Source organism: Lontra canadensis, unplaced genomic scaffold (assembly GCF_010015895.1).
Source record: "Lontra canadensis isolate GAN:19392208 unplaced genomic scaffold, GSC_riverotter_1.0 scaffold8, whole genome shotgun sequence".
Lineage (NCBI taxonomy): Eukaryota > Metazoa > Chordata > Mammalia > Carnivora > Mustelidae > Lontra > Lontra canadensis.
Window position 1 is genome coordinate 20,130,109 of NW_022631002.1, and position 17,004 is coordinate 20,147,112.

At 39.9% G+C, this 17,004-nt stretch overlaps 1 protein-coding gene across 1 annotated transcript in view; it reads left to right on the plus strand.

Moving 5' to 3' along the window:
• Positions 1–17,004, plus strand: part of CDH11 (cadherin 11) — a 148,366-nt gene that overhangs the window by 104,952 nt on the left and 26,410 nt on the right. The window contains exons 4-7 of the mRNA XM_032854311.1: positions 1,660–1,954; positions 4,802–4,921; positions 6,617–6,784; positions 11,095–11,282. Of these exons, the coding sequence (XP_032710202.1) occupies positions 1,660–1,954; positions 4,802–4,921; positions 6,617–6,784; positions 11,095–11,282 (771 nt within the window). The remainder of the gene's footprint in view (positions 1–1,659; positions 1,955–4,801; positions 4,922–6,616; positions 6,785–11,094; positions 11,283–17,004) is intronic.

Genomic DNA, 17,004 nt, shown 5'->3' on the forward strand with positions numbered 1-17,004 from the left:
GATTTGTGCCTACAGGAACCCCCTCTCCCCCCACCACCCCTGAACTGAAGTATTTGGTGTTTCACTGAGCCACTGCTGCAAATCAATTAGATACTTTTTGGGAAATTGAAATAACACATTTTTAAAAACAGTGTATTGAACCTTGCTTTGTGATTCTGAACAAGCTCTCTGGATCTAGGTTTCATAACAGTAATATTAAAATGGCATTAATAATAATATTAAAATGGCATTTACTTATAATATCAGTACTAAAATGTCATTGATAATAAGAACTATTATTATTATTAGAACATTATTATTATTATTATCATCATCATCAGTGCCTTTTGAATAAAGCTTTCTCGTTTATACTGAGGTTTCTTACATAGTAGGTAGAACCATGGGTTTTTTAGCCCTTCGGCTACACTTGAAGCCCACAGAAATGGTAAAAGCAATGTTTATCTCTTCTGACAAATGGCATAATGAAGGCAGAGGAACTCAGATTAAGATGGAAGCTTCAGACATTGAAGTGATATTAAGAGAAGGTGAGGAATTAATTGCTGCAGGAAAATCAGACGTGGTCTTTGGGTGAGATCCACACAGAACAGAATCAAGCAAGGCACGGGATGGGTAGTCAGGACAACTGGATCCTGCTCCTGTCCGGCCAAGTGTGGATTTAGGCAAGTACCATCCTGTCTTTGGGCTTTGTCAAAGGAAGCAGAAAGAACCTAAACATATTTAAGGTTCTCTCTATTGTCTAAGAAGTTGCATACCTATGAATCTATCCTACCCACACGATGCCTGTGATCAGAATGGGAGTTTCCTCCCAGCAGCCACGTCCCCAGACCCTCATACCTCATGCTCCTCACAGAGGGTCTTCTGGAATGGTCTGATCAAGGAATTGCTTGTAGCAACAGAAGCCTGGAAGCAACCTGTGTGTCCTTTGGCAGAGGACAGCTAAAATGAGGTGATAACATCCATCCAGTGGGTGAGGTCGATCTGCATGTATCTGTGTGAAAGACCACCTGAATTTACTTTTATAGGAAAACACCAGAGATGGAGAGTGATGTGTGCACTATAGCACTTTATTGCATAAAAATAAACCGGGACATTTATGTATCTCACTGTATAGATATTCTAGCATATGCGTAAAATATATCTTAGAGGATTCACAGGAAACTGGTAACAACTGTTGTGTGTGAGCAGAGAAATTGAGGGAGTGGGAATCAGAACTGAGAAGACTTACTTATGGCATAAATGTTTGTGTTTTTAAATTTTTTATGTTATGTACATATTTCTTTCAAAATAAGTCTATTAATATAGATGCATATGTATATATATTTTGTTTGGGTGATATTCGTGCGAATGTGTGCATCTATTTTGTATGGATGCGTATTTGTGAGGAAAGCATGAATCTTAGAATTTAAAGAACTCAGGGTTCAAGTTCAAACGCTGGGTTCACTGCACCCAGCTGTGTGACCTTGGCCAAGGCAATTATCTTCTCTCAGATTCCATTGCTTCATCTGTAGAAGTGGGTGACAGCATCTCCTTCCCACAGTGTGTGTGCAGGTCTATGTGAGTGTATGTGGAAGGTACTACAGCAAACAGTGTGCAAGTGAGACTCTTGTCTCCCCATGGCCTCCCTCATGGAATTAAAAATCTCGATTTCTCTTTTCCTAGCTTCATTCCGATATTGACTCTGGTGATGGGAACATTAAATACATTCTCTCAGGTGAAGGAGCCGGAACCATTTTTGTGATTGATGACAAATCAGGGAACATTCATGCCACCAAGACATTGGACCGAGAGGAGAGAGCCCAGTACACGCTCATGGCACAGGCAGTGGACAGGGACACCAACCGGCCGCTGGAGCCACCATCGGAGTTCATTGTCAAGGTCCAAGACATCAATGACAACCCTCCTGAGTTCCTGCATGAGACCTACCATGCGAATGTGCCTGAGAGGTCCAACGTGGGTGCGTACGGCAGGAGAGACCTGCTCCATCTATAAGCCTGGGTTCCTGTGGGTGGCGGGGGCTGGTGCCTGCTCTCCTATATCCGGAAAGTCAAATTTATACTGCCTCTTCTATGGCATAATGACAAAAAAAAAATGTTATCTGTGTAGTTGAAGTTTCAAATATTTAAAACAGACCTGAGATTTTAAAACCTAAACTTCTAAAACATAAAGAAGTGTGTCGGAGTTGCGAGAACATGACGGCACGCAGGGAATCCTGGCTCTGGCCCTCATTGGCTGTGTGACCTGGATCCAGTTCTATCTCTCTTTCTGTAAAATGTCCCTTTTTGTAAAATGGAAAGACAATTTCTAGTCTTGCTGGATTAGAGGCAACGTAGTTCAATCCCTAGCTCACACTGATGTCTGTTGAAGTCACGATCATGTTAATATTTGTTGCATGTAGACATCATGCTAATTAATGATTTCCATGGTGTTCTTGCATTTCATTTTTGCTATGATTCATCTTTACAGTGAGGTAGGTCTTATTTGACATATCTTGCAGATGGGAAACCCAACCTAGAAATAGGTTAACTAATTTATCCAAGGTTATCTGAGCTATGAAGTGGCTCCAGAAGACACAATGAGTCATGACATGCTGTCACGATCTGTTAGAATAATTTACAAGTAGATGTGTATTTTCATCAGGCCTAAAGACACGCTGCATTGTTAAAGGATATTTCTCTGATGGATTTCTTCAGGTGGCTATGTCCTCCTGCAGTAACTTTTGTTTGGTTTTGTAGAATGCATGCAGTTGTGGTCTGTTGAGAAACATGCCTCACACCGAGAAGGGTTTATGTTTCAGACAGTGATCAGGGCTGCTCTGATCAGGGAATGAGTCTGGTCATATGAATCAGAGACTTTAAAGCCTGAATGGACTTAATAATCATCTGGGCCAAACTGCCCATTTTACAGATGAGAAAACCAAGCAGCAAGAATAGGTACCAACCTGCTCAAAATAGTTAAGAGGCAAAAGTGACCCCAAACCCCTAAGCGCTTTCCACTTTGCATGTAGAACTTGGGATTTAAAAAAAAAAAAAAAAAAAGTCTCTTTTTTTTTCTCCTCTGGATAAAGTCAGGCTCTTCTCACATTTTATGAAGGTCAGGCTTCATTTTTTGTTTCTCTTCCTTGGCCATGACCAGTCCTTTAGTCTCTCGGTATTTGCCTAGGGATTTTAATGAGAAAAAAGCAGACATGAACCAAATCATTCAATAAAGGACAGTAGCATCAGCAACTGAGCCGGAAGGAAGGCCTGTCATTCAAGCAACACTCCAGAGGAATCTACATTGTCCTCACCTCCGGGAGCCTGCTGATGCTTCAGGCTAACACCCAGACCTTCTGTCACGGCTTGTAAGAGTAGAGTCTGCTCTCAGCGCTGTGGAGGTGGCCCTCACCAGCCAGAGGAACCTAGGCAACCGGTCACGTCTTTCTCAGTTTTCATTTGATCATCTGTAAAGAGAGGATAATGTAAACTGCGTTAGGGTTAAGTAAAATAGATGGAAAATACAAGGAGTCGTAATGGATTTAGTGGAGTTCCAGAAGCAAATGAAGCATAGAGATTTAATAATTTCCTTAGCTCAACCACGATAGTAAAGAGCCTACTCTCCTTTAGAAACCCCTGCTACCTCAAAGAGTGCCTGATTGTATGAAAAGAGTTCAGAAAAGTCGTTTGCATGAAATAATGAATTACATAAAAGTAATTAAGGAAAAGCAAGACTGACTTATACACCATATACAAGTCGCTGGCAATCGTAAATTAAAGGGTTGACAGAGGCTGTGTGAATGGGATCCCAAGCCCCCCACCCAGAACCTAGCCCCTGTGCCAAAAATGTCAGAGAAACTGTGGGTTTGGTTGGTTGCTGGATGGGCGTTAAACTCCTGACTCTGGTAATAATAATCCACTTTGCAAAATAGATGGTAACATTTCATACTTCTCACACCCAGTTTCTCAAAATGCAGTAGATGTAAACATGAGGAGCTGAGGTAGGCTGGCAGAACACATGGAAAACAGTGTCTGGAGCAGAAGCATTAAATGCCTTTTCTCTTCCTCTGGCCCCGCACCCCATTCTGCAGTGAGCACTGAGTGCCCTCAAGCCCTTGCGACCATCAGGGAAGAGAGGCTCTGCTAGGAGAAACGGAATTCCATCTTCCCTCCTTTCCCTGGTTCCTTTGGACCCACCGATGTCTATGGGTGGTTTCTGTTAAATGACTACCAGACCCGTTAGAGGTGGGAAGATGTAATTTTCATGTCACCAGGGAACGACATTCTGTACAATATTTATAGCCATAAATTAATTAAAATGTAGTATTAGGAGCTATTTTATTACATGCAAAGCAACAATAAAATGATGTATTTATTGCTCTGCTACAGATGGAAGACTGCTCTCTGTCCTTTTATGAAAAGCAATTCATCATTAATTATCCTTTATTATACTCTTTGGGAGGATTTTTATTTAATTATTTGATATACTGAACATTTCAGTTGCATGGGTCTTAGAATGTTTTCGCAGTAATGTTATTATTTTAACTACTAAGCATAGCACAATGTACTTGGAATTTGAAAGTTCACTTTGAAGCTACGGGAGGTTTTTGTTTGTTTGTTTGTTTGTTTGTTTTTAAAGGAAGGCAAGTGGGAAGGAAGAAAAGGAGGAAGAGAAAAAGATTATTTTACATCTCAACCCCGGAAAAGCAAGCATGTTACATAGTTGAGGGGCTTTTCTTCGTTTTTAATTTTAAGATGAAACTTCATAAATTAGAATATAATTCAAAAAGCTGAGAGAGTGTTGCTAATGAATTTATTTCATTTTTAAGGGACATCGGTCATCCAGGTGACCGCTTCAGATGCCGATGATCCTACCTATGGAAACAGCGCCAAGTTAGTATACAGCATCCTGGAAGGACAGCCCTACTTTTCAGTAGAAGCACAGACAGGTAGCGTACAATGTCGTTGTGATCCGTGACACACTGTGAGTGACCAGTCTGGCCCAACTTCCTAAACCAGTAGAATCTCAGTCTCCTCACCTATGAGAAAGGCCACCTCACAGGGTTGTTGAGAGGCATAGACGCTGTGTGTGCACGTGCCTGGGTGTGGTTAGTTTCCAATGAACCTTATTTATTATTGTTTTGGCCTCTGTGTCACCATGCCACAATAATAAATATAATCTTAAAATACAACTTTTATATTAAAATTGTATCTTAAAAGTCAATTAAATTTAAGAGCTTCTCTTAAAAGACTTAAATTTTATCATAATTATCAACTAAGGATCCCAAGGAGGACACCATAGAACTTGAGGGCTGATTTGAAAACTGGTAGTTCTCAAAGCTCACTTCGAAGCCCGCCACGCAGGGCGGTGGGAATGGGTGTTAATGATGTTCAAGTGTGTTTGGGACGTAGCACATTCCCTCCACTGTGCTTACAGATTCCCAACAGGCCTTATCCAGGAAGAAGGTTCTGCACGGTTCTTACAGGAAACAAATGGCAAACCAAAAGAGTGAAAAAATACAATCACCAAAACCAAATGGTTTCACTTCATTTATTCCAAACTTTATTCCAGGATCCTTTTATTAGAATAAACACTGCAATCCTGTGAAAATTCTAGTCTACGATAATCCTCCCCTAAACTACTTTCTTCTGCTTTTTCTATAATATGCCCCGTATATTTGAAAGATATTTACAAATAATCCACATTTGTTGGTATACTTAAATTTATATGAAATATATATTAATATGTATACACAGAGCCTGTCAATCAGATATTTTGTCCATTTACTGGATATAATTTCCAGTGACCTATATAATTATTTATCTGTAGCCACTTTGCTTCAAACCATAACCTATGCAGCTTCTTGCTATGATTCCATCCAAGGCATTTGCTCTTTATCCTTTCCAGATTAACCAAGGATAAATGTGGGATTTCATCCAGATTTTTGAAATGTTAAACACTAGTGGAGGAATTCCCAGTTGCAACTTTCATTTTTCTCAAGGACTCCTAGTTAGAAATCATCAATTTGAACCTACCAAAGTATCTAACAGATCAGGAAAACAAGACTCAGTGTTCAAGGGTGTTGCTGAGAAATACAGACATCAGGGCTGAGAGACGGACAAGGGTGCTCTCTTTCTGTTTCCACTGTAAATGTTATCGCATCTGCAGAGAGGAAAAGCTTGCACATGTTCCCAAGAGATTCAAGTGAGCATGGTTTTCATACAGATGGTGTGCTGATATCCAGAGATCATGTAGAATTCATTCGCTTAGCACCGTTGTCAGTGATGGGTGACAGTATACTCTAAATATTTGTATAAGCATTGTGTGTATTTTTAACTCATTTCGCTCACTCTTTTAAAATTTAATAATTACATCTTAACATATTACATGGAATACATGCTACCTACTTTTAACCTAATATGAATTATATTAGGTTAAAGCCTAAGAATTGCATGCTGGGAACAGATGTTCAAAAGATTCTGCTAGCATTTCAAAAATGTGGGTCTAGTTATGGGTCTATTCATGGATATCTGTGCAATGGGCCCTCAAATATTTCAGCCTTTAGGATTTTGAAGTGGCGTGCCTTTTTTTGTTTTAATGTTGTTATCAATGAATATATGTGATGTTTCACTCGCCTGTCCAGGTATCATCAGAACGGCCCTTCCCAACATGGACAGGGAAGCCAAGGAGGAGTACCACGTGGTGATCCAGGCCAAGGACATGGGTGGACACATGGGTGGACTCTCAGGGACAACCAAAGTGACGATCACACTGACTGATGTCAATGACAACCCACCAAAGTTTCCACAGAGTAAGTAGGTGGGCTTGGCTTGCACATTTTAATGGGGCCACAGACAGCCCTTCTCTGACCCCTTCCTGCTTTACTCAGCTTTCAAGAAGGAATCTGTAAGAATGGAGTCTCTTTATCATTCATGCAAAAAATGGAAACAAAAACACTACAATAGCAACATAAAAAAGTGAAGGTGCTGTAGACGTAGTCAGAGGAAAAGGAGACCTAAAAAGTTCTATAACCCTGGAAACAGAAAATCTATTTTGCTGGCTTTCTCACTAGATACTGGCTATGCAATCTAGTAATTCATTAACCTCTCTCTGTCTCAGTGTTCTCATTTCTAATCTGGAGGTAATGATAAAACTGAATAAGTTATCTTGCTTTAAAACAGACTGCCCCAAACTTTTGGGTTTAAAACAATAATAATAATTTTTGTCATGAGTCTGCAATTTGGGCAAAAACTTGGAGAAGACCCCTTGTCTTTGTTTCTATAGCATCAGGTGAGGATGGCTTGCTGAGGCTGGAGGATCCATTTCCAAGGACGCTCACTTATGTGGCTGATGAGTTGGTGTTGGTTTCTCTCCATGGGTAGCTCATCAAGGATTGGCTCAGATAGGTTCTGAAAGCGAGAGCCCCAGGGATATCAAGCAGAACCTGTATTACCTCTTGGGACCTAACTTTAGAAATCACATGCCATCATCTCCATTGTAATCATAAGACTGCCCAAATTTAAGGAGAGTTCTTGTAGACCCCATTGTTCAATGGAAAGACAGTCAAAGTCATGTTGAAGCATTTGGGATGGGAGAGATGGCTTTGACCATTTTTGGAGAATACAGTCTTCCACAGGTCTTAATTAATAGAATGTTGTTAGAACTAAATAGGCTAGTTAAAACCTTATGGTATCTGGCATAAGTTGTTATAAGTTGTTATTATTAAGTTGTTATTATTATCTGGGGGATTGTGGTCATTCTACAAAACTGATGATTGCTAAGGGAAATAAAAGAAACCATTTTGTAAGATTATTAATTATCATAATTACAACAACTACCATCATTTAATGAAGAGTTACTAGTATGGAGTATCTCTATAAGAGCCTACATTTTACAGATAGAACTGGATTCTGTGAACAGTATAATAAGTTGCCCAAAGAACGTAGCAAAGCCATCCCCAAAACAAAAAAATCCAGTTAAAAATAGGCAGAAAACAGGAACAGAAGACATACAGATCACCAATAGACACATGAAAAGATGCTCAACATCACCCACCATCTAGGAAACACAAATCAAAACCACAATGAAATATCACCTTACATCTGTCAGAACACCTAAAATAAAAAAACACAAGAGACAGCAGGTACTGGTGAGGGTGTGGACAAAGGGGAACCCTCTTGCACTGTTGGTGGGAATGCAAACTGGTAAAACCACTGTGGAAAACAGTATGGAGGTTCCTCAAAAAACTAAAAATAGAACTATGCTATGATCCAGTAACCGCACGCAGGGCATTTATCCCCCAAAATATAAAATCACTAACTCAAAGGGATATAAGCACCCCTATGTTTATAGCACCATTATTGTCACTACAGTAGCCGAATTATGGAAGCAGCCTGAGTGTCCATCAATAGATGAATGGATAGAAAAATGTGGCACTCATTTATACAATGGAATATTATGTAACCACAAAAAGAATGAATCTTGCCATTTGCACCAACATGGAAGGATCTACAGAGTGTAACGCTAAGTGAAATAAGTCAGAGAAATACAAATACTGTATCATCTCACTCCTGTGGAATTTAAGAAACAAAACAAACTAGTAAAAGAAAATAAAGAGAGGAACCAAGAAACAGACTCTCAAGTCTAGAGAACAAATTGATGGTTACCAGAGGGGAGGTGGTGGGAGGGGATGGCTGAAATAGGTGATGGAGATTAAAGACTGCATTTATCCTGATGAGCACTGAGTGATGTTTGGAATTGTTGAAACACTATATTGTACACTTAAAACTAATACAACACTGCATGTTGACTATACTGGAATTAAAATTAAAGATGTAATCCGATTAAAAAACAAAAAACAAAACAAAACAAAAATTTAAAAAAACAAACAAACAAGAAAGTAGCAAAGCCAGAGCTTGAACATAAATCTGTTTATGTATATATAGATAGAGACAAAAGTACAATGTGTTGTAATGTTGCTGATGCTGCTAGTACTTGGGGGAATCATCACTAGATTAGGAGAGTATCTGGTAGAGCTTGGGAGTTTATTGTCAGAGAGATGGCACTTTTTACAAACCGGGGAACAAGGCAGGGAAACAACTATGGTCCCAGGAAGGCACCACGATCATTCAGAGGAATCCAAAGACAAGGGTCTGTGCAAGGGAGATACTGAGATAGAATTACAAGGCAATAAACAGTTCTCATAGGGTCACAGACGAGATGAAGAAAGACTGCTTTACCTGGTCAGGCACAAGGTTCAGCACCCCCAATAAGCTTAAATCTCATATGGCATCCTAACAGACTACATGCTCCATTATCTACACTACAAAATTGTTTGGTCGGTGGAAGGAAAAAGCAAACAGGACTGTTAGCAGGGAGCCATGCATGCCCTTGCTCACATGCGATGATATAGGAAAGTGCCATCACTTTGGTACAGATACTAATTTCGTTGGCATGAATTCAAATGTTATTTTGCAGAAAACCGGATCAGAACAGGTTTCTGTAAACCTTCCTGTGAATTGGTAGTTATCTTCTGAGACTTATCAACCAAGACTACACTTTCCACTTGTCTTTGACTATCGGGTTATGGTGTAATTAAGTAGCATATGGGTCAACCTGAAAGCATTCAAAACCACATTATATAGATCAATATAGACAAGAGTACTGAAACTGATAGAATTCATGGAAGGAAACCTAAACTTATTTAAGTAATTTGTCCAAAACCACTCAACTTGGAAGTGGTAGGTTTGGAAAGGTTTGCAACCCTTGTTTCTCTGTCTTGTTTCACACAGAATATTTTTAAAATGTAAAAATGCAGATAAGATCATCCCAAATCCAGCTTCTCTACTGAAAACCTTTCAGTGGCTTCCACCAAGTTTAAACAAAACCTGAAGTCTTTCCCATCTCCTGCAATGACCTTTTTACATAGATGAGCCCTAGCCTACCTATGTACCCTCACCTTTTACAGAAAGCTCCAGCAGCACTCGATCTTGCTTCCGTATGTCTTCAGTACGTTCCCACTTCAGGGTTTTTGCCATTTGTTTTTTGCTTTGTCTATAATTTATATCCCTAGAGATTCACATGATTGATTGCTAACTCCCTTCAAGGGAGTTCAGATGCCTTCTTCTGAGAGATGTCTTCTCTGACCAACTAATTCTAAATCAATCTCAATTTTCTTTCTTTGTTCTTCTCACACAGACACAAGTGTACACACTCAAACACACACATCACACATTCATATACACACTCACACATACTCAGACATGCATTCACACATGCACCAGCCCCCTCACAAACCATCATACACTCACACACAGTCACACACTATCTCATTACCCTCTACCACTTACACTACTTTATTTTTATTTTTTTATTTTTCTCCCTGGCAATGATATACATTTGCTTCTTTTCCTCTTCAGTGTGCCTCAGAAGGGAAGAAACTTGACGATTTCATTCACCACTGAGTCTCCAAGTGCTAGAGCTGCACCTGGCATGCATCAGGTTCCCAGTACATATTAAATAAGTATATATGAGCCCACACTGTGGGAAACTTTCCCGATAAGGCAGTGTTTATTGATCAGACGGCGAAGGAGATGATGTAAGAGGAAAGTCAACTAGAGAGTTAGAAGAGTCATAGCCTTGAAGAATAAAATTTGCTTTTGATTTTTTAAAAAATATGGAGCTATGAGTTTTGTTTTGTTTTTTAAAGAGAAGGATGTGTTTCTGGATACCTAGAAGTGCCTTGAAATTAATTTGTGGACCATCCTGAAGACATGAAAAGAAGTCTTTGCTCTTTGAACATATAAAGACATACACGGTCCTCCATCGCTTCCTGATGGGAAATGTAGCTGAGTATTGTTTTCCTTTCTCACATGTGGCAGGTGACCCCACCACATCACCCTGGACCCCGACACTGTTTCATCCTCCTTTGTAGAACACATTTCTTTGACAAGCAGTCCGTGTGGGATCTTCCTTCCCATCCGTTCACTTCTTTCATGTTTTCAATCAATAGAGAGTTCAATTTCAAACCCTTTGAGAAATTTATTGGGATCCAATGAAATCTAAAGTCATACCAGCGGCCAAATAAAAGAGAAAATAAAAATAGATATCTTCTTCTTCTAGGCGTATACCAGATGTCTGTGTCAGAAGCGGCTGTCCCCGGGGAGGAAGTAGGAAGAGTAAAGGCAAAAGACCCAGACATTGGAGAAAATGGCTTAGTCACATACAATATTGTTGATGGAGACGGTATGGACTTGTTTGAGATCACAACGGACTATGAGACACAGGAGGGTGTGGTCAAACTGAAAAAGGTGAGTTAGAGTGAGGACGCAGGTGCGTGAGCGGGCCAGCTAGCCCTGCCAAGGCAACACGGCAGGGAACACAGAGTGGAGGCTGAGAAACGAGAATATGGACAAATGGGGGCTGACGCGATACTGCAATTCAACTCCCAGTTCTGGGCCATAACAGAACTATATCCCCTTCTGTTACTGCAGAGGGAGCTAACAAAGGGGCTATGGCTGCTGCCAGCTGCCTGGGAGTTTTTCTGTGATTTGGCACCGTTTTCACACAGAAGGGTAGATAGCTAGATAAATCTAGATTTTGGACATGAGCACATAAGGGGTTCCTCCTTTGACTCTGCCAAGCTAACTCTGTTCATACTGGCGGCTCAGAGGCATTTCCCATCTGAAGCATCCAGGGGTCATGGCCTTGCTGGGCCCTCTGTGAAACTGGAGCCAATCCTCTGCTTGATTTTCTCTCAAAATTGAGCCTGAGAAACAGCAGCGATGGACCTTCCCCCACAGTCAGCTGAATGGTCCCTAAAAATGTGTCTTGGAATTGACTCACAGCAAAGAGGAGTTTATTGTTTGTCCTCGTTTTATTTTAAAAATCTAAAATGTACTCAGCACTCAATATCAGCTAAATGAAGTCTGTGCATCTTACAAACATTTATTCTTCAAGAAAAATCATATAAAGTAGATAGTATTATCCCCATGGGCAATAGTACCTCAATTTAATTATGAGGAGCTTGGGACTCAGACAGATTAAATAATTTGATCCTATCATAGTCACACAGCTAGCAGATCATGGACATGAAATTCAGACCTAGGGCATTCCAGAACAATGTCCTATTCGAGACATTTTGGAAACAGCTGGGCCGGAAAAGGATTATAAAGAAGCCAGATAAGATTCAGTTTCAAGTGAAGAAATAGTTACGATATTTTCTAAAATGGTTTTTCCCCCCTGATTTACCACTTGAGAAATCAACACCTCTCTATCATCAAAGTGTATGGAGCATTAAATCTGAATTAGATGATGGGATTACCTTGGTTTTAATCAAGCATTCATTTTCAACTTGGTTTTGTAGCATGAATATTAAGCTCCTTGGTGTGATGGGAAAGATTGGACTATAACACTGATAAAAAATTAATTTAGAGAATCAATAAAGAGGCCAGTAGCTAGAGAGTAGGCAGGAGTAGGGTCGGGGAAATTCCTGGAGGAATCTTTTAGTTAGGGAATCGGGGAGAGATGTGCTCTCGGAAGCTGACTTTTCACAATACTTGCAAACACTCTTGGGTTTGGGGGATATTCTATGGGACACAAAACAAAGAGAAGACAGAAGGTGACTCTTTTGTAAAAGAATATGGAAGTTGAGGTGAACTTTGGATACTTGGAAAAGTCAACATTAGTGACAAAGAACTAGTGGCTGTGGCAGCCTAATCATCGACCACAGAGGGCCGGGGCAATCCCTCCCTCTGGTTTTCCTCTAGAAAAGTAGCTGAGTGACTTGTGTGTTAGCACAGCGCTGTCAACTTCCCTTGTTAATTAATATTACTATCCCTTCTGCTTGACACTGATATATGAGCACTGACATCAGCAATTCCTGCCTCCCACCCTTTGCTGTTCAAGTAATTGGGTGGTTGGTTATGCTAAGGTTGTCACCTGTTTTCAATGTATTCAGGGTATAAACATGTACTGTGTCTGTAAGATCCTGAAACATTTAAATCACCCCATGGAACTCACACATCACAAATGAGCTCTCTGCATATGATTAATTTGCACATTTTCCCCCAATTCAGTGTGTTTATTCCAGGCAAAGGAATAATTTTCTATAAAGCACTGAAGTCGAGGTTTAGGGCACAGTATGATGTTATTTCATTGGTAAAAGAATATTTGCTGGAACTTCTGGCACAAAGTTTCAAATGTCCACCAGGAAAGAAAAGAATTTTGAGGGATCAATGTAACTGTATAAAATGATGGAGCCTATGGAAGCCATTATACATGATTTAATAATATAAGAGAGTACAAAAAGAGATCATGGATGTATTTTTCTCTTAAAATATTCTTTAATATGGTATTTTTACTCATTTCTTAATTCATTCACCCATTTCAGTACCAAGAGTTATTGCGATCTTATTCTTTTAAGCAGACCCCTTGTGAGAGGCTGGACAATTAAAGTTGAAGAGACAGAGTCCTGGCTATAGGGAGGTCACAGTGTAACAGGACGGTTAAGTGAAAAGATAGTTGAAATAGAATAGGTTTTCTCAGCCTGGGTGTATTAACATTTTAGGACCAACGCTTCTTTGTTGTCCAGGGCTGTTCTGGGCACGGTAGGAGGGTAAGCAGCATCCCAGGCCTCTCCTTGCTAGATGTAAGCACACAGACTAGTGCCCCCCACCTGTTGTGATGATTTAAAAATAGCTCTACACATTGCCTCATATCCCTGGCATGAGATAGAGCAAAATCGCTCCCCAGTTGAGAACCAACTGTAATAAAGTGTGATAAAATCTATGAATATGGGTCATGAATGACTTTTTATACAAGTAAGAATTTACTCCTAGAGAAATAGGAGTTTACCAGATAGATAAGGAGAGGAAGCACGTCTTTGCCCCTGCCCAATAAAAAAAGAGCACTCCTGAGGGTTTGGTACTATTAAAAAACAGGACACATTTAAGAAACTTGAATAAGTTCAGTCTTGAGAGTTTGGGCTGGATACTATGGGACAAGTTGAAACACTGTTGTTGGAACCCAAAAGAGAAATTATAAAGAAATGAAGAAGGCAGAACAGGTTAGGGTGAAGAATTTAAGAGATATTTAGGAGGTAGGGTCATTCATGTATCAAATAGCTTAGGAAGCAATAAATATTTCTTGAGTATTGACTGTGTCAGACACAGTAACTATCAGGGGTGTAATGGTGCATAAGAGAAAACCTGCCCTCAGGATATCCAGACAGTGTCTATGTGGTTAGCTGAAGAACCAGTGTGAAATAAAAATGAAACATGTTGGTGGCTTGGTGGACTTGGGGAGGAAAATCCAATCTGTTCATTGCAACGCCCTTGATCAAGCGGGTTGCTATTTATGGCACAGAGATCCTGGCGTGGTTTCTGAGCTCTTTCCTTTCTACCAAATAAACTCCTTGTAAAGCAGTGTGAGAGCAGCATTAGAAGACATTTTAAATATCCCCGATTTTAATAAAACTATTTTTATGTCTTTTTTTTTAAATATTCTTTATCCACATGTATATACATACTGGTATATAACATTTGACACAGTTGCAATCATAGAGTGATCTGATTTGTTAACTTAATGTCACATCATAAACATTTTACATGCTGTTATATAATATACATAATCATTTTTAATGACTACATAACATCCTATCCTATCGATGGACCATTATTTCCTTAATAAAATCTCACAGTTGGATTTGGTGTTTTGTGTGTATGTTTCCCCTGATTAGATATAATACTTTATTATATCTGACAAACACCATACTTTTGAATATTGTTTGTGTTGGTTTTCTGTTGAATTAATCCCTCAAGGAGAATTCTCAGAGGTGGGATTAGTAAACTAGGGGGTATTAAGATTTTTATCGTTTATGTAGTGTGTTGCCTCATTTAGCTTTATTTCAACTACTCATAACATGGATATAAATGTTCATAGGGGAAACTACCTTAAATCGTTTTTTGGAAAGAGTCAAGGTATAAATCGTAGGTCAATGCGGAAAGGTCGTTCATCCAACAGCCCAGTCCCGCATTCACTCAAAACAATCAGTGTAGATGCTCACTTGTTACAGTCAATCCTTGGGAACGGGAAAGCAAAGATCAACCAGACTCAGCAGAGTCCTTTGGGATGCTCCCTCCCCTACCCTGCCACCCCGCCACCTTCCTAGTAGGGGTGAGAATAAGGGACTGCAAAAGGGCAGCTCAGGGAAATTGACTCCACAAGGCAGTGAGGATTGGGCTGACCACTTGAAGACTTAGTCAAATCCCACCAAACTAGGAAAGGGCATTGCAGACAAATGTTTGCAAGGATCTGAGGAGTTTTGCTTGGAATCTGAAAAGTATCAGTTGGACTACAGCATGACTACCATAGCCTCAACATCAACAGTGCTGTCCACTGGGAACTGTCCATGGCTCTGGGCTCTGGGTCCCTAGCCATATGCCTAAATCAAGTTCAAAAAGTTCTGCTCTGAGAGCATCACCGGGCTACCTGAGATTAGAAAGTCTCTCCTTACCTGCTCTCAGAACTGTTATATACCAGTTGTTTATGTTGCCTAATAATTAGAGATGTTTGAGATATTGCAGCAGTCTCATACCCGCAGCCCATAAATAACATTCTTTTCTGCTGCTCAGTAACCCAGAGAAGGATAAAGGAGTTGCTGAGTCCCAGAAGGGTGGATCGGCCATGTCCGATTTTCCTTCAAGAAGAAGAGTGTTCCCTGAGTCTGGGGTGTTGGGGCGGGAAGATGACAGAAAAACTGTGAATGTGTTTCTCCTTCCTGAAATTGGAATCATCCTTAGTTTTGAGCTTTGTAGAATTAGGTCAGGACTAAACCCCATGATTAGAAGCCCATTCACAGGAAGTGTGTGCCAGGCAGTTGACAACAGCATGGCAGGCAGATGCTAACCTTAAAAGACCCAACTCTTTCCAAACATTTGGTAGTTCAGCATCCTCCTAAGTGCTAATTAGAAAGTTCTGTTTCCTAGGCATCCAGGCTTGTTTCCCTGCCAGAGTTGTACTTTTCACCTTTGGCTGATTGACTCACTGTGCATCTTCTCATCCAGAAACACAGAGTGTTTACCATCAATTTCTCAATAACTACAGTCACTCAAATATGACTTCTCAATTTTTCTTGAATCTGTGTGAAATCTATACTGTTGATACTTTTTTTTTCTTAAAGGGGGTTTCTTTTAAACATATATGCATTCTTTTAACAGGAAAGCATTATTCTCACTGTCCTATATCACTTGCCATAAATGGAAGGTAACCTAGAAATGCATGCAATCAAAATGATGTCATTACATTCTAGCTAGACAGTTGTATCACAGTCTCTCAAAAGGAGATTAGGAAGCATAATGTATATGTTAAAAAGTAGCACTATACTGAGGTATACTGATGTATCCTTGAGCTGTTTGGTAACCGAAGAGTTAGAAAAGGAATACTAGTGTCGATACATAATTTAATAAGTAAATTAATGTCATTCAACAAATCCATCCACCAAAGTTACCCATAAACTACCTGAAGTCCTCTTAAGCGCCCCTGTTAGTCAGGGTCCCAGACTTTGGGAAATGCTACATGGTTGGAAAATTAAAAATTAGTCTCTCAGTACAATTAAGCCAGCTGTGTGTGTGTGTGTGTGTGTCTGTGTGTGTGTGTCTGTGTCTGTAAGAGAACAGTCATCTAACAGTGAAATTCAGTGGGTTATTTTTGTTACCAAGATTCTTAGCACTTTACAGAATGGACTACATCACTTTTGTAGTGTTTTAATTCCTCTCCTTAGATGATTTTAGTGAGTGATTTGGGCAGCCTTCGTGTTGTTATTATAGAATGAAGTTCATTTTCGATGATGTGGTCTTTCTGTGTCTGTTGTGCTCCTGGAATTACCCATAGAGTGCAGTCCAGTTTTCAGCAATTGATTTGTCTGATTTTCTGACCAAATGGCTCAGGTAATTGGATATTGAATAGATACTGATTTTCTCCCTTTGAGGAGCTATTCACTCTGCCCTGTAAAACAATCCGGTTTTTCTCCTC